The sequence below is a fragment of the Lycium barbarum genome, chromosome 12 (genome assembly GCF_019175385.1).
Source record: "Lycium barbarum isolate Lr01 chromosome 12, ASM1917538v2, whole genome shotgun sequence".
Classification (NCBI taxonomy): domain Eukaryota; kingdom Viridiplantae; phylum Streptophyta; class Magnoliopsida; order Solanales; family Solanaceae; genus Lycium; species Lycium barbarum.
The window spans coordinates 62,228,395-62,253,309 of record NC_083348.1 but is presented as its reverse complement, the minus strand read 5'-3'; the positions used below and the strand labels follow the sequence as shown (position 1 = coordinate 62,253,309).

The 24,915-nt window shown below is 34.2% G+C and overlaps 2 protein-coding genes and 1 long non-coding RNA gene across 3 annotated transcripts; all 3 read right to left on the bottom strand.

The window, feature by feature from the left end:
- Positions 1-307: 307 nt before the first annotated feature.
- LOC132622950 (peroxidase 25) lies at positions 308-2,998 on the bottom strand. Its single transcript, XM_060337644.1, has 4 exons — positions 2,627-2,998; positions 1,783-1,962; positions 1,165-1,327; positions 308-869 (listed from the first exon to the last, which is right to left on the bottom strand). Exons 1-4 carry the CDS (start codon positions 2,828-2,830, stop codon positions 448-450), a joined length of 969 nt encoding a protein of 322 aa, XP_060193627.1. The 5' UTR covers positions 2,831-2,998; the 3' UTR covers positions 308-447.
- A 610-nt stretch (positions 2,999-3,608) lies between these two features.
- Positions 3,609-6,750, bottom strand: LOC132622951 (uncharacterized). The gene is made up of 3 exons (XR_009576049.1): positions 6,169-6,750; positions 5,206-5,271; positions 3,609-4,006 (listed from the first exon to the last, which is right to left on the bottom strand). It is a non-coding gene; the product is annotated as an uncharacterized LOC132622951 (long non-coding RNA).
- A 15,936-nt stretch (positions 6,751-22,686) lies between these two features.
- Positions 22,687-23,508, bottom strand: LOC132624846 (zinc finger BED domain-containing protein DAYSLEEPER-like). The gene is made up of 2 exons (XM_060339577.1): positions 23,048-23,508; positions 22,687-22,882 (listed from the first exon to the last, which is right to left on the bottom strand). The coding sequence occupies exons 1-2, from the start codon at positions 23,473-23,475 to the stop codon at positions 22,774-22,776; spliced, it is 537 nt and encodes a 178-aa protein (XP_060195560.1). The 5' UTR covers positions 23,476-23,508; the 3' UTR covers positions 22,687-22,773.
- Between the last annotated feature and the right edge of the window lie 1,407 nt (positions 23,509-24,915).

Here is a 24,915-nt window from a genome sequence, read left to right as displayed (position 1 = left end):
GGGTCTTTCTTGTGATAGTAATTGCGAGCTTTTATAAAATTATTCACATAACACACAAACCTTTCACCAAAAGAAGCATATCACATTATGGCTACAAATTCGGCAAAGTACATCCATGCATCCAAACTTTACTTTCCACAAGCGGATTCACATTTATGGTCACACAGCTCATCCTAATATATATCGAGAAAGGATAAAGTTTTTCAGCTTGCCAACTACGATTGGCAGCTAAATTCAGTTTTTGAGACCCCATAATATAAGAAAGTCGTGGAGTGAATAAGCCTTTTAGGAGATAGGGATGTGTATCTTGTGATAGTAATTGCGAGCTTTTATATAATTATTCACGTGACTAATCTCCATCATACCATAAAATATATAAACACAGGTAGGCAAGGATCTAGCTACTTGAGACATATGTTGAGCAGAGACTACATATATAGTAGCTTCTTAGTTGAACTTGGAACATACTCTTCTAATCTCCCCTTGATTGCCACTCTTAATCTCGATGCTACTCATTTTGATCATAGATTTTTGGAAGTTAAAATTGAATCTTAAACCCAACAATCCCCGTAAAGTCCCTGCATACTTCTCCAGTATATCTTTTGTGGAAGGGTCACCCAACAGCCTCTGGTCTGACTCAAGAATCCCATTTCCATTCCTTACATTCTTGAAGAAACTAACATCAAACTTCAACTGGCTGTCCTTGTCTAAAGCTACCTTCTTCAATCCATCACCGCCTTTGGGGCATACAGTCTGTAGTTGTCCCAAGAATGCTTGGTCTATACTTGGATCTGCATTTCCAGTTCTTGTGAAGTTGTATAGTCTATAACTAAAGAATCTGCAATCTGCCTGGCCAATTGTATGTGCCCCTACATGCAGTGGCGGTAGCCACGTAGAGTGAAGGATGGTTAGTTGAACATCTTTCAACGGAAAATTATGTTGAGCATATAGAAAAATATACTTATTATACTAGGAATATAGGTTTGAAAATTACTCTTTTATACATATATATTAAACCTTAAACCCCCTTAGCGAAATTTCTGACTAATGCCACTGCCTACATACATCTCAAGAAACTTTTATAGACTGATTTTGTAAATTCCTTTGCATTATTCCATCACTTGAAGGGTAATTAAAATGTATCTATATAGTTTAAGAATTTACCAACAAGGGTGACAAGATCATGATCATCTAGGCCTTTAGCTGCAAACTTGTTCCTCTGGAGGTCAATTGTATCCAATGGTGAAGGTAAGTTCAAGGCTTCTGACGATGAAGAGATCCTACCATCTCTTCTTCCAGTGGGTACTCCCCAGCTTGGACCTCCACTCTATCATGCAACAACATCAAATATTAATATATAATCTCCTTATTTACTAAACAATTGTCACAATTGCTATATTCCATTTTGATGATAAACACGAAGAATTAAGGAAGAGACCCGAATGGTGTTGCCCGGAGTAACTCAAGATTTTATGCAAGCAGTATCAATATGTAAAGAAGTAAAGAAATAAATAAATGACCGTAAAGGCATAATATTTTAGAAAAGCACAATTCAAGTGCACTATTATAACTCTGGCGGACGAGCACTCTCATTTTTTGAAATGTACCCATAATAGACTCATTAGAAATAATAAGTCATCCGTAATTGTTTTTAGCAGACAATAAAAAGGAAAAAAAGCTACTCTATATATAAGATGTAACAACAGAGAGTTGTTATAATTAATCTATAACGATAGTATTATATTGGATTATAACTTGTGAAAGCAAACTTGAAGTAGTTACCAAATCTACTGCGTCACGAGCTGCTAACGCTAGAATGTCAGCACATGAGACAACACCAGGGCATGAAGTTTCAAGCTGTGTTTTTGCATTATCAATCACCTCAAATCCTCTGAGTCCCGTATTAGTCACTGCATTTCTCTCTGCCGAAGTTCCAGAGATCAAAACAGAACCATCACAACCCTGAAAACACAAATTATGTTGTCATGAAAGTATACTAAGTAGAAAGATAAAAGCAGCTAGTGTTATATATAGGCGGAGTTAGAGGCGGAGCTAGAATTTCGAGTTTATGTGTTCTAGATTCTAAAAGAAAGAAAGTTATTGAGTTCTTGATAAATTATTTGTACATATTAAGTGAAATTTTTAACACAAATACAAGATCTGCGTTAAAGTTACTAGGCTCTTCCGAACCCGTAATCGACATCCTTGTTGCCTGTTGGTTGCGTAGAAACTAGTAATTTTAGCTCAGATTCTGTATTTGTATTAAAAGTTCCACTTAATATGTATAAATAATTTATAAAAAACCTAATAAACTGTACTTCCTCCGTTTAATTTATGTGAACCTTTTCGGAGGACGAGGGTCAAACTTGATAATTTTGACTGTAAATTTTGATATAGATTTTTCAAGTTTGTAAAAATAAAATTTATGTGTTTAGAAACTACATAAAAAGTGTTATAAGTCATGATAAATTATAATTTAGAAAAAATGTAAGGATAACGTGGTTAAAGAATCACCTCGTAAACTCCCCAATTAATAATATGTTCACATAAATTGGAACAGAGGGAGTAATTTTTTGAGAACTCATAAACTAAAAATTCTAGCTCTGCTTTTGGAAACCAGAGTTACCTGAACAAAGCAATCGTGGAAATGAAGCCTAAGTAAAGCAGCAGCAATTGTAGGATCTTTATTAAACTCTGCTTGAACGGTTGACTTTACTATGGACTCTGCATTTGGGCATGAAGATGAATAAAACCCTGTTTTTAGTCCTCCCTGGCCAAGCACAGGGAAAACCATGCATATCAAAAGATAAAACAAACACAAATTTCCCATCTTGCTCAGTGAGTTGAACACAAGTGCCTGACTTACAAAGTTGATGACTCACTATCCTATTAATTGTATACAAGAGCATGCATAATTTTCAAGTCTAGAATGGTATTTATATCCTAATTATCTGGTTAATTTCATTGATTTGAGTGCCTCCCCATTGCTTTTGTTCAGTGGAAGTAAGCGTGTGGGACAATGTGGTATTTCATTTTTAGATTAGTGGAGTACGTAGGAGCCAACTGCTATGAATTTCAACTTCACTTTTTGCATAGGATCGATCATGTTTAGTGGAGTCTCAATCTGCTTTATAACTTTATTCCTCCTTCACGCGTTGGACAAGAGACATATTGCAAGATTTTAAGAAGATGGGTATACTACGAAGAAAGTGAATTCAAGATTTATACTCGACGGGTTTAATCTTTAAGTTCTTAGCATGAATTCATTACACGAAATTATAAGTTCAAAATTAACTTTTTTTTTTTTGCAATTTTAGTAATTTTTCACATATGTATCTATACTATATGTAGTGAAAATATTGGGATCACTTGAACCTATTGATTATATATTACTCCCTTTGTTTCAATTTTAGTGTCTTACTTTTCTTATTAGTCTGTCCCAAAAAGAGTGTAGCTGTCACGACCCAGCCCCGTGGGCCGCGACTGGTGCCCTACTTGGGCACCCAAACGGACATACAAACTAAATCATCATTTTTAAACAGAGTTGAGAACGAATATTATCAAACGCATTCAAGTATATAGCAGAAACCGACAAGGCTATATTTCAATATTTAGATAATTTCCAGAAAAATTTCGGCAGAGTTTCCTTTGTTTTACAGACTATCCAAATTAACCCTGCGTACAGATAATACCAACAATGACCACCCAGGGCCAACAAAGCAACATTTAAACATATGCGGACCGGCCGCCGCGGCGAATGGGATCGCCCAAACACAACATATACACGCATCCGTACAGAAAGACCCTAACCTACAAACATGTCTACAGACCTCTAAACAGACCGCGGAATCATATAACGGGACAGGGCCCCACCGTACCCATGAACGAGAATATATATATACAGTAGTGACAGACTGTACCAAAAGATGGGCTCTGAATAAAAGAGCGCTCCAAATGGCAGAAAAGATATCCTAGACGGACGGATCAGCAAACCTGTCGTCGGTACCTGCGCGGCATGAAAACGTAGCCCCCGAAGAAAGGGGGTCAGTACGAAATATGTACTGAATATGTAAAGCCTGAATTACAGAAACAAAATCATAACTGGTACAGAACGTACAGAAAAAGTGAGTAGAAAATCCAAAGTATCAAATACATATCTTCAAAACATGCGGAGTGTGTACAGAAACATATGTCATATCAAATCCGGCCCCTGCCAAGGGACTCGGCAAATAGAACGTGGCCACCCTCCCGACGCTGGTGCCACAACACAGAAGAATCAGAATAGGGGCATAACCCCGTAACATAGTATATCATATCAGATGGCCATGGCAAATCATATCAGAACATGTGTACATGGCACAGCATACTCCACAAACCCATGTACACGTATACCTGCCCCCTCACATCGAGGCACGGCGAACAATGCAGAGGATTACGCTTGACAACATATCCTGGCCCGGGCTCAGTGTGGGAAACATTGGGGCATCCACGAATAGAGTAGTGAGAAACTAAATGCAGTTAAAATATCATAAATATTTTCAGAGACTCGATGAGGCATATCAATGACAAACCAATTCAATGAAGTCAGACGGGATCATAATAAGTGAGTTTCGGATGTCATAATGAATTACAGAAGCATACCTTTCTGAAGTCGTTCCGAGTGCCAAAACAATTTATAAGACTTAATGAATTATTTAAAACAATTTTTGTTTAGTAGTTAATAGAGTAGTCATATGCATAAAATCATTATCATAAATTCAAACATAAGTAAAATGATCATATTTGAAATTCGAAATGATAATCATACCAAATTCTTTCAAAAGTCGTCCGAATTACATAAAGGAAAGTCGCGGGACCCACGAACGGGTATCGACCCGAATCGGGCCCGCTCATGGAAAACATACTCATTATACATCATGCAAACTCTTATGAAAATATTGGAGCAATCCGAGCCTTTATGCAAAAGATATGGCATTTCGTAGTTACGGAATTCTTTAAAACAACTTTTTGTACAAAGTTTGGAAATCAATGCTTTCGAAGACATAATTGTTCATACTTCATCACAACATACATAAGAATGCCAAGAAATATATATAAGGATCATAACGTGCTCGGATTTCGAATTTGGAATTTCCTCGAGGCTCGTGATATAGCCTATTGAAAACTAAGGCATGCCAAAAGAAAGAAGGGTTGCGCTTTACATACCTCGTACGCACTCCAAGATAGCCAATCTAAAGTAAATTCCAATCTACGCCTCGGGCTCCCCAAGGTCTACAAATATGCCAACGAATATCCAATATTAAACATAGGCACTTAAGCCATTCATTCCAAACTAACATTAAATTCTACAGAAAATTCGGCAGCACTTCCCCTGTAAATAGGCCATCCCGAGAATTTAACTCGCTCAAAATCAACAGCAACAACCACAATAACCAACCTAGCAACTCCAATAACCAATCCGAAAGACAATATTACATTAATACTCTCTTTTTCATCATTCGACAACTTTCCAAATATTCAATTCAACGGCTTACCTTCAAGCCAACATCAACGCCTATACATTCAAATACTAACCCAAACCCATACTAACAACATTCAAGAACATTCTAAACAATTCACATAATATTTCCAACGATCCAACAATTTCTCCAAATTGGGCCGAAAACAGCCCCTAAACTATAACATAATGATGCCCGAAATTCTAACGAACACTTACAACACACCAAGCAGCCCATATACACTTCTTACGACTTATTTCATGCCATCGTTTCAGCAAATTTCAGGGAAATACAACAGCAGCCACACGACACCACATCATCTATCCATATGCAAGTAAATCACATTATTATCTCTATAATCCTTACAACAACCCACAACAATTTTAACTCCAACTCTAACCATTAAATTCCTTCATTCTCATCACATAATCTATGATTACAACAACCAAAATATTAATTCAAATCAGTCCATCAAATTTCAATTAAAAAAAGCCCCTACGGCATTCAACAACATTTCAACAACATTCCAACATTCGTGCAATTCATGTTACCAAGTTACAACTATGCTTCAACATCAAGATACATAATTTCACACATACAATTTACATTTGCATATTCCCCACACGTCCAACTTCATCATCAAACACATAGAAAAATGATCAACTCTTACCTTAACAAGTTGGCTTTTTCCACTTAGCTAGAATTTGTGAAATGCACTAATACTTGTTCTTGTTGCTCCAAATGAATTCTCCACGTTATTATCACCTTCCTAAGGGCTGAAATACCTAGAAAATCTGATTTTTGGATCAACAAATTTGAGCTCCAATTTTGCTAGCCATGGCCGAATGCCATGGCTTATGCTCTCTCTCTCTCTAGCTTGTATATCAACGTTTCCTTCACGTATACACCATATTAAACCTTTAATCCAAATTGATAACATGAGTGGGAGGTTGAAATTACCTTTAGCAATCAGAATCTTCAAGAATCTTGTTCCTCTTTCCAGCTGCTTGCTTAACAACACAAAAAAAAACTTAAGCTACAACTTCTCTTTAACTAATATCATGTCAAGGGTCTAGGATTTAGCTTATATGATGGCTCAATTAGAAAGGGGGTTTGGGAGAGAAAATAAGGGTTTTGGATCTGTTTTAGGTCGTGTGAAATGATATAGGGCAAAGTGGTGACTTATCTATTGAGTTTAATGGGCCTCATGGGCCGAAATGTGAGTGTTTGGGTCGGGTCCAAACTTGCTGCCCTGCCATCCCAACTTGCATCGTCTATATCTCCTTATCCCGATATCATTTTGACGAGCGGTTTGTTGCATTACAAACTAGACTCGATGAACTTCATTTTAGGCTTTTGAAACACCTTAAAACTCCTCATATTCAAGGAGATATGCCTCCTACAATATAGACTAAAATCGGGTCCGAAATTTTACTGAAGTTGTTCCGATTCATTTCGTTTAACTTCTAATCCTCTTCCAACCTTATGTAACCTCTTATGCATACATATACACACTTATATACATCAATAAAAAAATCCATATACACATCTTGAAGGGTCCAGAGACTCACAATAACCTTAAACATAACTAGAGAACTCACAAAGCTTTGACGAAACTCCAATCGCAAAAGTATATTCATATCTTTTGTCCACCCTCTATATCATTACTAATAATCTCAAATACTTTAAAAGGTCACTCGCATTACTTCATATACATACTCATAGCGCGATTCCACACCCTTTAGGTAACCGTGTCGCCTTGGGATACTTAAGGAAACCATGTATATATAACAATATTCTTACTAACTCGATTAACTTTCCTTGAACCTTCTTAACTCATTCTTTCTTGTTTTAATACAAGTAGCACAGATTATTATGGAGTGTAACAGTAGCGTTCTATATTTAGTAAGTTTTCAAATACCAACATTCTAAATTGCAAATTTAAGACCACAAGATTTAAAAGACTATACACATCTTTAACTTAAGACCACAAGATTCAAAAGTCTTCCTTTATTTATTAAACTCCGTGCCCAGTCAAACTAAGACACTTAAACTGGTGCGGAAGGAGTATATCCTCCACTGCTACTAATTTTAGTACAGACATGCATTTAGACAACTATGACAGAAGGAGAATAGAAATTTGTTCTTGTGCTGTGCTCTGTGCACCTTTCACTTTAGCCTCCATTTTTCATCTCGTTCACATTACTTTTCTTAATTTTATCTTGAGAACAAAAGCTGTCCCATCATTGAATGTGGAACAAATCATATGTAATGTCATTATTTGAGAAAGAGCAATCAGCAACTAATGTGAACAGTCAATTATGATGCTCCGAAATTATTTTAAACAAAATTATCGACTTATAGTATAGTATTAATAGAGCCAGTTCATTTTGGAGCACGAAATGGTGGCTAGATTAGGTAAAAGTTTTTTTTTTTTTTCGAATACAATAGATGCTTAAGTGCTGAGCTAGCTTAGCTCTGCACTACAGCTTTTAAGGCTCGTGAAATTATCAGAAAGCATGGAGAGAATTTTAACGAAGTTTTAATATTTGATTGCAGAAAGAATATGGAATCTGACTGTACGAACACTTCAAGTGTTGTGAAGGTATTAATTAACAGAGTTTTGAGATAAATGTGTTGTAATTGTATTAGCATGATATCCTCTTTATATAAATGATTGTGAATTGAATCCCAGATTTACGGGTAAGGTAAAGGAAAGTTACTGATAAATGATAAGTTGGAATTTTAATCGATGGGGACTCATGACTTTCGTGATCCTGTCTCTCTTTTCCAATGTGAAGATCCACAAAACGGGAAGTTTTTAAAAATATACAGCCCAACAGAAAATACTACGCTACGTAGCCATATTTTCAGTTTATACGATATTATACAGCATTATACCTAGGGAAGTATTAAAGATAATGTATCAACCGTGTATAATAGTATATAAAAGGTGCTTATATACAAATATGGGCTAAAACCGGGTAACAATCTCAAAATAGGAGTCGCATGGAGTAAATTTTCTCTTCCAATAGACATAGAGCGTAACTTTCCCATAACACATGACATAATGGATTTAATTCATACATAATAACCATATAAATAAATCTTACGATATTAACATACATTGACTTGTTATAACAAGTTATTTCTTCAATTTTCTACATTACCAAATAAAGATTGCTATAGACTTTTTTTTCCGCTAATTCATAAAGAATGCTATAGACAGTTATATGTAATTGTAAAGTCCCCTTAATCAGATGCTGTAAAAAATTAGACGCCGTCAGTACCAAAAATGTTAAAGACACTAAAATAATATACTGTCTTAGAATATCCAAATCTTACAAATTTAGAGCATACACAAAATATTCCACGAGTACAATTCTTGTATATCAGGTATTTAGGACAGAGATGGACCTAAACTCAAACAAGCACGATGTGGTGTATAATGGGCCATTGCTTCCTTTCCACTCCTATGTTGCTTTGAATGGGTCGCTCATTCCTCTACATCAACTGAGAGAAATTATTTACGTCACATAGTCTATATTTTGAGTTTGTTATCCGATTTAGCCTATATTTATGTATAAACACCGTTTATACACTATTGTTCATTTTTATACAAGATTGATATATATGTATATAATGCTATCTCCCAGATATAATGTTATATAATATTGTATTGGGTTATGTGGTGTAAAATTTTATGTTGGGCTGTATATTCTTGATTTCCCTTGTTCATAACGGAGGATGGTCAGCCCAAACCCAATGGCACAGTGATACACATCTGACTCCTGATTACTGATTAGGAATGGACTGTACCTAGAGCTGAGCTTTGGCAATTCTTATGTAAACGAACTTCAACTATACAATATTTTTCTATTTTTCTAATCTCATTGCTTTAAGCAAGTGGCCCGTTTCATTTTTTTGCACGAATTGTCCTTCAAAGGCGCTGGTCTTTAATTTTTGTCCCTCGCTTAAAAAAGTAACCGAAAATATCTCGAGGTTCTAGGTTTGAACCCCCGCTCAGTAAAGAAAAAAAAACCTCAAGACAGATTTTCGTAGCAAAATAGGCCTATTCAAGCAAAAGTCGGTGTTAAAGGCAGATTTTTTTTTTTAACCTTTGCTACTAAACTCAGTCTTGCGATTTTTTTTTCTACTGAGTCGGAATTCGAACCCAGAACCTCATGGTATTTTAGGCGAAGGAAAAAAATTAAAGACCAGTTGAGGGCCAAAAATTAAAAGACCACCCCCGAATAAGGACAATCGTGCAAATTGCCCTCACTCAATGTCATGGACTTATTAATTTACAAGTTCCATATAGGTTAGGCATCAATTTTTTGTGCGGAGTACCCTTCAAATGCACTGGTCTTTAATTTTTGTCCCTTAAATTGGTGGTGTTTAATTTTTCCCCTTTCACCTAATACCATGAGATTTGGGGTTCGAACCCCAACTCAATAAAAAAAAAAAAGACAATTTCGCAAGGTAGAATTTCGTAGTAAAGTTAGGCCTGTTCGGGCCAAAGTTAAGCCTTAAGGCAGAGTTTTGGTATGCCTGGAGGCAAAACTCTACCTGAAGGCAAAATTCTGCCTTCAGGCAAATCTCTGCCTTGCGAATCCAAACTCTACCTTGCGAATTTTTTTTAAAATTTTTTGACTAAGCAGGTTTGGCATCAAAAATTAAAGACCAGTGCATTTGAAGGGTACTCCGCACAAAAAATTGATGCCAAACCTATGGAACTTGTAAATTAATAAGTCTGTGAGATTTGGGGTTCGAACCCCAACTCAATAAAAAAAACAATTTCGCAAGACAGAATTTTGTAGTAAAGTTAGGCCTGTTCGGGCCAAAGTTAGGCCTTAAGGCAGAGTTTTGGTATGCCTGGAGGCAAAACTCTACCTGAAGGCAAAATTCTGCCTTCAGGCAAATCTCTGCCTTGCGAATCTAAACTCTACCTTGCGAATGTTTTTTAAAATTTTTGACTAAGCAGGGGTTCCAATTTAATGGGAAAAAATTAAAGACCATCCCAAAATAAGGGCATTCCTGCTAATTGTCCGTTTGGCATTAGGAACACACACACAAAGAATTATACTAAGAAAAATTAAATTGTAAGCTGAAAATTGTAGAGTAACTTTCGAAAGTATAAAAACGGATCTTACATGCTTGATGATTATATGATTGTTGTAACATGGTGTAAATCAATTCATTTGAGCATGCTCTTGATATACTTTTGATCCTAAAAATGTCAATTAGGCATATGACATAATTTTAAACCAATTCCAGGTACAACTACCGAACAAAATTTTTCTTTCCCTTTTTGTTTAACCATCTGATACTCTAAGCCACTCATCCACCTAATTAGAATTGCATAAGAAGTTCTCTAAATGTTTCAAAGTTCGGACAGATCTCAGATTAAGGATAAAGGGATCTTAACCATCGCATTACACGGTTCGGTGGTTAAAAAAAAATCTAATACAAGTCATATTAAGAAAGTTTTTGAAAGGCTGACCGTAGCGTTGTAAATTAATCAGGACCACCACCAAAGGGAGAAAAATATGGCCCTAATTGTTTGAGGTTGACGTAGCCAACTTCACCACCTCATTATTAGTACCATAGTTTGTAAATTAATTGGAAAGTTTCAAAATAAACATCGTATGGGAATGATTATGATTCCCAAAACGCAAAGGTTGTCTTTTAAGTATTCTTCACAAATTTCCATCATTTTTGCTTCTTAACTAGGAGACCACCTGTTTTTGGTATTCAAATTGCCGTGGTTAACTGGGTCAAGTCTTTGTGAACGTCGACAATCTCTGTTTGTTGACCAATTTTCTGTTTTGAAGGCTTATTCGGACGTATCCTTCAAAAGAATAAAATTCAGTGGAGATAGTTACATATACCCCGTTTTGAATGAATCATTTTAATATTTACTAGAAGTTTAATACTTACAAATATTGTTTAGTTATCAATATTTATAAATGACTTTTTTTTTCTATTTGAAATACTGATGAAATATTGAAAAAAACTCGCTTAAGGAGTATTTCAAGTGAAATACTTATTTTTATGCACAATCGTTAACTTTTTATCCAAGTAAAAGTCATATTGAAACACAACTTTAATTTGTAAATACAATTTTCTAACTTCAATTTAACAATATTGTTTGAAATGTCTTGTTAGAACTCGATTGATTTATCACAAATAATCCTTTTAATGAGGGGATTGGAGAAGGGATGGAGCGCTAGAGTTTAATATTTTAAGTTATGGGTGCAGCAGAACCGGTACTTTTGACCAAAATTTAATATTTGTATTAAGAAATTCACTTAATATATATAATTGAATAGTTTTTTCTAAAATTTAGAATTCGTATACTTAGGAGCCTTTTGGACATGGTTTGAAACCATGAGATGAAACCATGGTTGGACATGCAATTTGGATTTCTTAAGTTGTATTTTTTCTTATAAACATAAAAATCTCACAAGTTGTGAAAACTATCAAAATATTCTCAATATGAGCAAGTCATAGTTCATAACAAAATTAATACGCTTCTAGAACACCTTTTCTGAAATATACAACATCAATTAATCAAACTTTAGTTCAATAAAAAAAAATCTAACATGAATAGTAATGTAACTACTCTTTAATATAATTATCCACATGGTAGACCTAAATAAAGGTTGGTAAATGGTTGGTGGGAGTAATTGTTAAAAATACCTACCAACTTATGGGTCTATTTTTTTACAAAATATAAATTTATGGGTCAAATTTTATATTTAAAAATTTTGAAACCATGGTTTAAAATTTCAAATCATGTCTTTTTGGATGATTTGGGATTTCAAACCATGATTTAAAACCATGAGATGAAATGCATGTTCAAACGCTAATTTCATCTCATGATTTCAAAACATAATTTTAAATCGCATGTCCAAACCCCTGCCTAAAGTTTTGGAGCCGCCCCAAAGGGAAGGGAAGGTAATATGAAGAAAGTTTGTAGTTGAAAGTCAGTAAGAAAAATATCCCAAGGAAGTACTTTCCCAAAATGGAAGGGCCATCATTACATTCACTTTTTCTGAATATAAAAATAGACACAATACATACATGGAATAAAGGAAGTAGGTTTTATAACCCAAGAAAGTAAGGAAGACAGAAAGAAACAGATAAATTAATGGGGCACTTCCGGCATCCACAAGAAGGAAATATCATATCATAATTAGGTGCAGCAGATTTGTTGTCAAACTTCTCAACTTGGTGAATGAATCAATAAATAGATGAATGAATGAATGCACAACGAAAGTGATGTAGCAAGAATTCAGTACAAGCTTTTTTTGTCCCCAAAATAGGAGTCACTATCACCTTTCTACAAGTATATGTATTCTAATTGCATATATAAATTTCTACGTTATCGCCATAATTTACATGTGTATCACTGTTTATTTACCATATTTTTCAAGTTACCCATTCATATATACTGACAATAAAATGTTTGTTATAATTAACTATTAACTAACTGATAGGTTAAAACACACAATATTTTAATATTCATCATGTTTTATCCAATGGCATACGCAGTATTTTTGATAAGCCGTGCCACATTTTAAAATGAGAACAACTAAATAAAACACTATAACATCATATTAAAAAAAGAGCACAATACAAATAAAACATAACTCCCATATATCACTTGAACTCTTCTCGAAGAATATTCATTTTTTGAAATGTATTACATGAAATCTTCCTATCAAAAATTTCCTTGTCGGATGTCTTTAAGAAAAACACTCTGATCCAACTGGTTCAAGGTTTTGTTAACTTCTGAGAGGTCCCCGGACCTTTAGAACAAAACTGAGGCACCTGACCAAATGAGTTGCACCGCTATTTATGCCATGCAGTGCATTTTATTCTATTTATTTTTATTTTTCTTTCTGACTTCCAACTATTCATACGTATTTAGTAAATATTTCCGACTAAACAGTGTAACGTGACACTCCTCAGCCTAAGATAAATCTGCCTCTGGTTCTATCTTAACAGCTTTTAAGTCAAACACATAAAATATTTTGTATAAATTCTCAATTCGATGTTTAATTGTTAACACAAAATTTCCCCAATCAATAGATACATAGGGTTACTAGAAATCTTTTCCTTTTAAAGATCATATATTTTAAAATTCTTTTTAAACAACTTTGAATCTTTGATTATCGAAATAGTACAAGTGTACTTAAATTCTTTAAGATGTTAAGCAAAAACCAAATAAATTCGATCCGATCATACCCATGAATTTTAACTTATTCCAATTGAAAATTTGATGATGATTCTTTGTTCCAATGTCACTTTTTCTTCCTCCCTGTATCATTTTTTTTTTTTTTACTTTTTCGTCCTTTCTATCATATTTTCAATCACGTGACATGTTCATAGAAGTATACAAACAAAATTGATATATACTTATACTGTTATATATGTCCTGCTGAATGGTGACAATAAAAGCAAAGAAATACTACTCCATATGAAGAAGGAAAATTAACTATTCTCATTAAATCTCTGTCTATCTCTGTGAATATTTTTAGTATGCAAAGGAATGAATCAAGAATCTAAGAAGAATGGTAGTATGCTCTGCTCTTTCTCATCCTTCCTTAACTCATCAATCATGAACCAAAAATGTTAGTACTACTACTAATTGTTTTTCCTTTTCTCTCTTCCTTTAATTTTGTCTAGGTCCAAAACTTCTCAAAAAAATCAAAATCAAACTAACTGTTTGGTATGAAGAAAAGGATTTGGTTTTCAGAAATCAGACAAAAAAATTAAAACAAATTTAAGATATATATGTTCTGATCACTTTGATTAATTATGACCGGTGTTTTAAAAGGCGAGAGCGTAAGGCGGGCGTTTTACATATGTCTGGGCGAGGCGTATGCCTAGAGGCACGGGGCGTAAGCCCCATGGGTATTTTATTTTTAGTATTTCATAAAATAACATAATTACAATAAATATTTTTAAATAGGTAAAATTACATTAAAAAAAAGACTATATATGTATATATATCCTCACCAAAAACTAATCAAAGCAATCCATTATACGAACTTGTAATTAAATATAACATAATTTTACAACTATAAACAATACAATGAAATAAAAGCTATTATGAAATACAAATCAACTCTAACATTTTAACTTTCGAGCAATGAAAAAATCACAATTTCTTAAAACAATATTACTATCATACTATTTATTTTATCTCCCTATAAGCAAATAATCAATAAACTTTATAAGTATTATAATTAAAACGTAACTCCTTCATGAATAAAAATAAAATTTCTTTCAAATAACGAAATAATAAAATATGATAATTTTGATATATAGGATAAAAGACCAAAGATAAGTGAAAATGTATGATTCGACTATGTACTTTTAAAAGAAATATTAAGTGATATTCACCCTCACAATGTTCTCAAATAGTAAATATGCAATACTACGACTTATTATTTGAGTTACACCCAATTTTCTTATTTCTATACCTGAAAAACTATTAAATATCATTCATTTGTTAAAAAATTACAAGTGTCAATGAGTTTAATTAAGGAATTTAGCATATAATTTGTGTAAGAACTGTTAGGCGAGCCCCGAGCGTTGAGCGTTAGCCGTCTTTAGGGCGTACAATCGGGCGCTTAGCGCGTAAGCCTCACTGGAACTAAGCCCCACACGTGAGCCCCGGGGGATTTTGCCAGTGCCCAGCCCAGGGGCGAGTCCTGAAACTGCCTTTTAAAACACTGATTATGACTCTAATTAAATTAAATCCTGGAACTTGTTGTAGTAATCAATCTGTAGAAGGATCAAAGTGTAAACAATTGAAGCTGAGATGTTACTTTTGTAAATTCAAGAAGTTACACTGTTAACTAACTTTCTGATTAGTTAGTTAAAATTAGTTAACTTCTAACTTCCTAATGTTAGTTAGTTAGTCATATCAGCTCAATTGTAATTAGTTAGATAATCTCATGTATGCATACTAATTTTGTACACATTATACACATGTCATTGAATACAAATGAATCAAATATTTCTCTCTCTAAGCAGTTTCTTCTTCTTCTTCTTCTTCTTCTTCTTCTTCTTCTTCAATCTCTCATTCTAGGGATCATGTATTCTTAATTTCTTCTTGATTTCTGTGTATTAATCTTCATGGTATCAGAGAGAACGTGATTGATTCACTCGTATACAAATTCCGCAATTCAATCTTGATAAGAAAAGTCGTAGAAATCTAAAAGTTTTGTTTGACAAAAATGGCAATTGAACAAGCTGTCAATAAAGCAATGTTAACCCGAGCAATGTCAATATTGGTAATGTTCCAAATCCTGTACAAAATTCTGGAAGTGCTCAAGGGGCTGGAATCGATTACAATCATCCTTTATTCTTGAATCCACAAGATGTAAATGGAATTCATATAATAACATTTCAATTAAATGGGATAAAACATTTCTCAATATGGTATAGATCTATGAAAATTGCTCTTCTTGGAAGAAACAAGATGGGACTACTTGATGGTTCTTGTAGCAAAGATAAGTTCCCAGACTCAATGGCAAATCATTGGGAAAGAGTGAATGCAATTATACTTGCTTAGGTGATGAATTCAATAGCAAAAGGTCTGTTAGGGAGTATTATATATGCCACCACTGCTCAAGCTGTAAGGTATAATATGTTTGAAAGGCTCAATAAGGTGGATAGATCTAGGACCTTTAATGTTCATAAACAAATTTCAACTCTTGTTTAAGGTACAAGTTCTATTTCTACTTACTTCTCAAAACTTAAAGATTTATGGAAAGAATTTGAAGCACTAGTGCCAACACCTAGTTGTAACTATGAAAAATCAAAAGATTTTGTTGTGTATCTTCAGAAGTTGAAACTGTTTCAGTTTCTAATGGGTATGAATGAATCTTATAATCAAGCTAGAAGTCACATTTTAGTGATGTATCCAGTGCCTTCAATTAATCAAGCTTATGCTATGATTTTGAGTGATAAGGGTCAAAGGTCTATTGCTGCTAGTACTGGTGTGTTAAGGTCTCATGTTGGTCAGTCTAGTTCAATATGGAACATTGATGTTGCTATGTACTCAACAAAAAATGGTTCATATAATGGTTAAACTTCATACAATGGACAATCTTCATATAATGGACAGCCTCACACAATCTTCAGTGTGAAGTGTGTAAGCTGAAAGGATACACAAAAGAAACTTGTTACAAAGTGGTTGGTTATCTATAGTCAAGAAAAGGGCCTTACAGTGCAATTCAAGACAATGGCCATAACTCTGGGCAATTTAGACAGTTTTCAAACACTAACTCTGGGTCTGTAGCTTATAATTTGATTGCAGATGGTAGTAGTGTGTCAACAGGAGTAGTGATATTCAGTCTCAAAATCAACTGGTGAATAACAATCAAGTTGGCTAGAATCAAGGTGCACCAACAGGAGCATATCCTTTCACAAAGGATCATCAAATCATAAGCCTGCTTAAGGGAAACAACACTGATGCACCTTTCTCAGGCATTAGATATAAAGCTCGCTTTAAGTACTGCATTATTAGCTTCTAAAAGTTGGGAACAATGGATAATTGATACAGGTGCCACTAATCATATGGTAGTAGATTTAAATCTTTTGAACAAACAATCTATTACTCAGCCTAGTAAACCAAAAGAAGTATACTTACCAAATGGGATACTACCTTAGTTACTCATACTGGTTCAAGCAATTTATCAGATAGAAGCACAAAGCAATGTGTTCAACATTCCTCAATTTAAGTTTAATCTAATGTCAGTCTCAAAAGTGACTAGAGAGTTAGGGTGCTCAGTCAATTTCTTTCCTGGTTTTTGTCTGTTTCAGGATCTTTGGAATGGAGAGGTGAAGATGATTGGTAAGGAGGAAAATGAGCTATACATATTGGTGAAACAAACCTTTAGATACAATAGAAGAATAGCATTAACTATTGTAACTGGCAAAGTTAAGGAATTAGGGTCTACTGATAATGTGAAATTGTGGCATAGGAGATTTACCCATGTGTCATCTAGAACTTTAAATAAGATGTCGCATGTTTCTTTAGATAAAATTGTTAAGACTGTTAAAGAATGTACTGTTTGCCCTTGTGCAAAACACACTAGACAGTCTTTTCCTATTAGTAGTATAAAAACTTCTACTTATTTTGAATTGGTGCATATCAATATTTGGGGTCCCTATAAAACAGCAACATATGGCGGAAACAAGTATTTCTTAATTCTTGTTGATGATTTCTCAAAAATGACATGGATTTTTCTTCTTAAACTCAAGTCTGATGTGTGTAGTTATTCAGCAATTTATTATGTATGTAAAAACTCAGTTTGATAGGACAGTTAAAGTGTTTAGATTAGATAATGGAACTGCATTGCTAAACTCAGTTAGTGACAAACTGTTCAAATCTATGGGAACTATACACCAAACCAGTTGTCCTTATACTCCTCAACAAAATGGTGCTACTGAAAGAAAGTATAGGCACATTCTAGAAGTAACTAGAACTCTTAGATTTCAAGGTAAAATACTAGTGAGGCTTTGGGGATTATGTGTAAAAGCAGCAGTTTATTTGATATAGAATGTCTATTGTTGTTATTAGACATAAAACTCTTTATGAAATACTGTTTAACAAAAAACCTTTGCTTACTCGCTTGAGAGTGATTGGGTGTATGTGCTATGCTAAAGTAATAAAAGAACATGATAAATTGAAGACTGGGTCTCGAATTTCTGTGCATATGGGTTGTTCTTCTAAAAAAAAAAAGAAAGATATGTGTTATATGATATCCAAGACAGATTAATATTTATCAGCAATGATGTTGAGTTTAGGGAGGATAATTTTCCTTTCATGACTCAAACTGATACAGCTGAGCCAATTTTCTCAGAAGCAAATCCTAACTATCTTATGCCTGATGTATTATCAAACTACTTACCTACAAACAACTCACAAACACAAACAATACAACCAAACACCAATCATACTAATCCAAATACTTCTACCGATTAAGATAGTTTACTTGACATTACATCTACCAACAAAACCAAATTCAACCTACAGCTGAAACATGACAAACATCAGAACGTGTTTTAATTCAACCTACAAAAAGACAAAGACAAACCACAATTACCACAACTTAGCCTGAAAGAAAGTCTGAAAGAGGTAGAAAACCTCATGTGTAGATGAAAGATTTTGTCAATCTGAACATCCATCAGGATGTACCATATGCTATGAACAGGTACTTATCTTATGACAGGATCTCGGCCAAATATCAAGCATATATAGCATTAGTTTCAACTGAAACTGAACCTTCTAGCGATAAGGAAGCTATCAAGGATCCAAGATGGGTGGATGCAATAAAAACAGAAATAACAATATTGGAAAGCAATGATACCTGAAAAATAGTCACACTACCAGAAGGTAAAACACCTATAGGGTGTAAATGGATATATCGAATCAAGTACTAGGAAAATGATGATATTGAAATTTTTAAAGAAATACTTGTAGGTTACAGTCTAAAAAAAGGATATTGACTATCAAGAAACATTCAACCCAGTAACTGTTAGAATTGTACTTGCAATCTCAGCAATGAATAACTGCCACATAAACCAAATGAACGTGTTCAATGCATTTTACAAGGTGATCTATATGATGAAATATACATGGATTTGCCACAAGGATTCAAGAACTAGGGGAGAAGAGAGTATGTTGGCTCATTAAATCCTTGTATGGATTAAAAAAAGCTCTTAGGAAATGGAATGCTAAGTTGACAGAAGCACTGTGAAAAGCAAATTTTCAGCAAAGTCAATATGATCATTCACTGTTTACAAAGAGAACAACAGAAGGTGTCACTGTAGTATTGATATATGTAGATAATATGCTCATAACAGGTAGCAGTTTAAAGCTGATCAATGATACCAAAGAAACACTGCAACAGGCTTTCAAAATGAAAGATCTAGGTGAGTTAAAATACTTTTTTGGGATTTAATTTGCTAGATCTAAGGAGGATATTTTGATGCATCAAATGAAGTATGCCTTAGAACTCATTTCTGAAACTGGAGTATCAGCAGCAAAACCTTCATCAACACCTATAGATACTAGAATAAAGCGGATAACTAAGGAATATGATGATCATCTAAAACAATCATTATATGATGATCATCTAAAACAATCATCCTGCAGTGCAGAAGACTTACTTGCTGATCAAAGTTCTTATCAGAGATTGATAGGTAAATTAATCTATCTTACTATGACCAGGCCTGACATAGCTTACAGTGTACAAACAATAAGCCAAGTTTTACAAAGTCCTAAGTAGTCCTATATGGAAGTTGCTCTAAGAATTGTAAGGTTGAAGAAGCAACCTGGTCAAGGTGTATTGTTATCAAGCAAAAGCAAGAAAAGTATGACTGCATATTGTGATGCAGATTGGGCATCATATTCTACATCAAGGAAATTTGTTACTGTTACTTCATTAAACTAAAGACTCATTGATAACTTGGAAGTCAAAAAAGCAAACAACAGTGTCCAGAAGTAGTGTCGAGGCTAAATACAGAAGCATTGCAATCACTGGATCAGAATTAATATGGTTAATTGGCCTTGTCAAAGAACTTGGAATTCAAATAAGCAGTCCAATTGAGATATTAAGTGACAGTAAGGCTGCAATCTAAATTGCAGCTAATCCAGTTTATCATGAAAGAACCAAGCATATTAAGATAGATTCTCACTTTATTAGGGAGAAAATTTTACAAGTAATGGTGGAAACAAAATACATACCAACCCATGATCAACCAGTAGATATCTTTGTTTTCTAATTTCAAATTTGATCTCCATTAACCATTGGTGTGCAAAAAGTTACAGTTGAGTATATGTTTGGCATCCCAAGCTACACATGATCATTGAGATGAGACTAAACTACTGTTTATCCTACCCTAAAAGTCCTCAGAAGCCTGATCTTCTAAGGTGCAATAATTCAGCATGTTTATCTATATTCCAAGCTAGGTCTGTTGAATATCTTTAAAGTATCTAACACCTAGCTTGAGGGAGAGTGTAGAAGGATCAAAGTGTAAACAATTGAATTGAGAGGTTACTTCTGTAAATTCAGGAAGTTAGAGTGTTAACTAACTTTCTGATTAGTTAGTTAAAAGTAGTTAACTTCCTAATGTTCGTTAGTTAGTTATATCAGCTCTATTGTAATTAGTTAGATAATCTCATGTATATATACTGATCTTGTACGCATTATACACAGATTATTGAATACAAATGAATCAAATATTTCTCTCTAAGCAGTTTCTTCTTTTTCTTCAATCTCCCATTCTAGGGTTCATGTGTTTGTAATTCTTCCTCATTTCTGTGTATTAATCTTCACAATCGACTCTAGCATTTTCAAAATTGAGAGAAATTATGATTCTCTTTCTAAAATAAATATACCGTCTCAAAATACTGCAACGCACCTGGATTCCGTTGATCCATTTTAGCACTATCTATGAAGCCTCTAGCTTTAATAAATTGGGGGACTACCTAGGACACAAATTTGCTGGTTGATCCTCAAAATAAATAACTAAAATAATATTGAAGATGAAAATTTGTCCCCAGTAACTGAGAAACTGAGGGAAATATCATAGGTCGCAGCCTGTTTGCCTGCAAAACTTCTGCTTACATTGAACTAGTCAGTGTAAATCCCTATAAAGAGAACGTCAGCACGCCACGAGGGTAGTGAATCTCGATATCCTCCTCACCAAAACTGAAACAAGACTTTAACAAAATACAAAACATGACATTTTAAGAGCATCTTAAGATGTAAACATTTAAGAAGAATTTAATAAAACAACTCTTGTAACTTTCAAAAAATATCTTATTCTTTTTTTTCTAGAACAATGTGTAAAATTCAAATAAGTAAACATTGAATTTTTTCCTCATAATAATAACTGTAAATTTTCTAAAGCATATTCTTTCCTTTATTTTATTTTCTAGAGAGAACCATTCGATTCCGGAAATAGCCTCTCTATCTCCTGAGAGGGGTGAGTTCTGTGTACACTCTACACTTCTCACTGGATATGTTGTTGTTGGATTTCACCGGGTATGTTGTTGTTGTTGTAGGGGGTACCATTCGACTTTGACTTGTTTGGATTCTGTAAAAAAATGTCAACATATATATGAATTCCTATGGTGACCCACCTGTCAAGATTCTAGCATGTTCGGCATTTTCAGTATGTCGGACAATCCCAATCTGATCGCTTAGGCCGCATTCCTGTGGTGACTCACAAGTCAAGATTCTAGCATGCTCGCGTTTTATGCCTTACCTGATCAGCAATGACTTACCGGGGCAAGTCTGTCACAGTGTGAACCAGTGGTACACTAATCTCTTATTCTAACACGAATAGTTTCGGGTAGGGGTGCTCACGGTTCAATTTGGATCGGTTTTTATTTAAAAAATAACCAAACCAATTGAGTCGGTTATTCAAATTGTCAAACCAAACCAAACCAAACTATATCGGTTTTTACTATTCGATTTTTGTCGGTTTTTATCGATTTTTTCGGTTTTTGTCGGTTTTTAAAACACATTGTAGTCACTATTTAAATTTAAACTTATTTGAAATAGTATTGACAAGAATAGTCACTCCTAAAACTAAACTCAGGAGCATACTTATTCTTAGCAATGGGTAGTATTGCCAAGAACAGTAGAGCTAGCACAAAATAAAAGTTGAAATTGTTAAAGCCATTCCTCAAATAGCAAGATGCCCCTTCAGTACCATAGTCCATAGTATTTCATGGCTTCAGCCATCATACTCTTTTGCTTATAAAAAGTCAAATATAAAGCTTATACAACAAAAGAATAATAAATCTTATACAGCAAAAAAAACGTGGCTCTTGTTCTGTTCTTCTTTTATGTAGAATAATAAATCTTAACAATAGCTAGATTCATGAAATATTGATGGAAGGTCTTGCTGCAATTCAGATATGCTAAATGGAGAAAGAGAAGTCTTTTCAATCAGTTTCCATTTTGTTCATAATTTCAGGCAAGCTTAGGATTATGAAGCTGCTCGAAAAATCTACTAAAGTTTATGAGTCTCTACTTCATATTTAACACACCATACATATGAATAAACAGAAAATAAAACATGGCTCAACACATAAAACAAAATTCATCCGGAACTTCAAGCAACAAGAATATAGTAGAAGTTGCTTCCATCATTTGAGCTAATCAATGCTCAAAACATCATCGGGATATTCTGAAAGAAAAGAATTGAAATATTAACATTAAATGAATTCAGAAACTTAAACATATTCACAAAGAGTTAAAGGTATAAAATTACCTTTTTCAACTATTTCAAGTTTTTGAATTTCCTCTAGAATATCTTCAATGTTGTATTCTTTGGGAGTTGACCTGAGCCATTGTTGAGTGCAAATTAAAGCTTCTACAGTTTTTGGGGACAAAGAACTTCGATATGAATCAAGAATCCGTCCTCCGGTGCTAAAAGCTGATTCGGAAGCAACAGTAGAAATAGGAATTGCAAGAACATCTCTCGCAATCCTAGAAACAATTGGATACCTTTTGCTTGCATCTTTCCACCAAGCCATGATATTCAAATCTTTGGTTAACTCCATATCATCTATCAAGTACCTCTCAAGATCATTCTTATTTCCAACATTATCTTCCTCTTGCAAATATTTTTCCCATTGTGATTGACATATCTCGCCACTATCACTTTCAGTCAACATGTTAAATTGACCTCCCAAATTAATATCAGAAGTCTTAGAAGAAGAATCTTGGTAATGTTGATACAAACGAGTTAAAGTATTCATCACTTTCTCCGATCTCAAATTTCCCACCAAACTACCATAAGCATTGGCAAAAATGAACTTCATATACCTCATCTTGTACCGGGGATCCAATACAACAGCGATAAATAATAAAATATTTATATTATCAAAATCGCCCCAGTATTTATCAAACTTGACTTGCATCTTATCAGTCATATCAATCAACACCAAATCATCACCATGAGATTTTTTTTTAATAAAACCAAGAAGATTAAAAAGCTCATGAAAGAAAGAATTTGAAGTAACATACAAAGTTCCCGAAAATTTCAAAGTAATCTGATAGAAAATGTCGAGAAACTTTGTAAAACCTTTTACCTTCTTCCAATCATCCCCACTTGGATGCCCTCTGCTCCTATTCATTTCAAGACAATGCTTTTGGTAGTTGTGATCATCAACAAACATTCTTGAAAAGGCCTTTTCAAACTTAATAGCTGCACTCAACATCATATATGTTAAGTTCCACCTAGTTTCGACATCTAAACTCAAAAGACCATGACTATCTATTTTAACCTTTCAACAAACAACTTAAATTAAGCAAATCTGGCAGGAGAGGACTTAACATACTTCACAACATTCCTGACCCGAGAAATGGACTCATTATGATCACTTAACCCTTCCTTTACAATTAAATTCAGAATGTGAGCATTACATCTTACATGTAGAAAGTCATTGTTCAAGATGATACCTTTCCAGTCATCAATCCTCACCTTCAAGTGTCTAATTGCAGCATCATTGGCAGTAGCATTATCTAGGGTCACGGTGAATGGAGTGTCAACCTCCCAATCTATCAAACAAGCCTCGATCGCCTTTGCAATTGTCTCACCCTTATGATCTGGAACTTGAAAAAAGTTAAGAATTTTCTTTTGCAAGTTCCAATTATCATCAATCCAATGGGCAGTTATAACCATATAGGTTAGGTTTTGAAGCGATGTCCATGTATCGCTAGTGAGACATATATGTTGGTTCTTAATAAGCTTTTTTAGCTTTTCTTTTTCCTTGTGATAGATTCTCAAACAATGTCTAGCAACAGTCATACGAGAGGGCAAAACAAAATTAGGCAAAATAAGTGACATCAATCTCTTAAAACCTTCCCCTTCGACGACTCTAAATGGTTGTTCATCAATTATAACAAATTCAGCAATAGCCTTTCGCACTTCGTTGATATTAAACACGACTTTTTCCATCTTACCAGTACCACTATTACCTCCTTGTCCCCCTCCTTCAATAGAGTAAGACCTGATTCTCCCTTGCTTCCTGTCAATGAATCTAAAAGGGGAATTTTTACAAGTATTATTCAAATGATTCCATAATGTAGTTGTCCCATTTGTCCTACTATCAGAAGAAAACTTTTAGCACAATAATTGCACGAGGCCTTTCGCTTACCATCTTTATCAATACATTTGGAAAAGTATTTCCAAATTTGAGATGTTTCCCTTCCCGTTTCAATGCCAAGATTAGTTTCAGCCAGTGTTGTTCTTTTGTGCTTTTTTGGAGGAGAGGGAATACTTGAATCAGCAACTCGCCTTTTGTTACCTTCTAGTCGAGAAATTATCTCTGCTTCTGAAGCTTTTGGTTCCATCTGCGAGAAAGACGAAA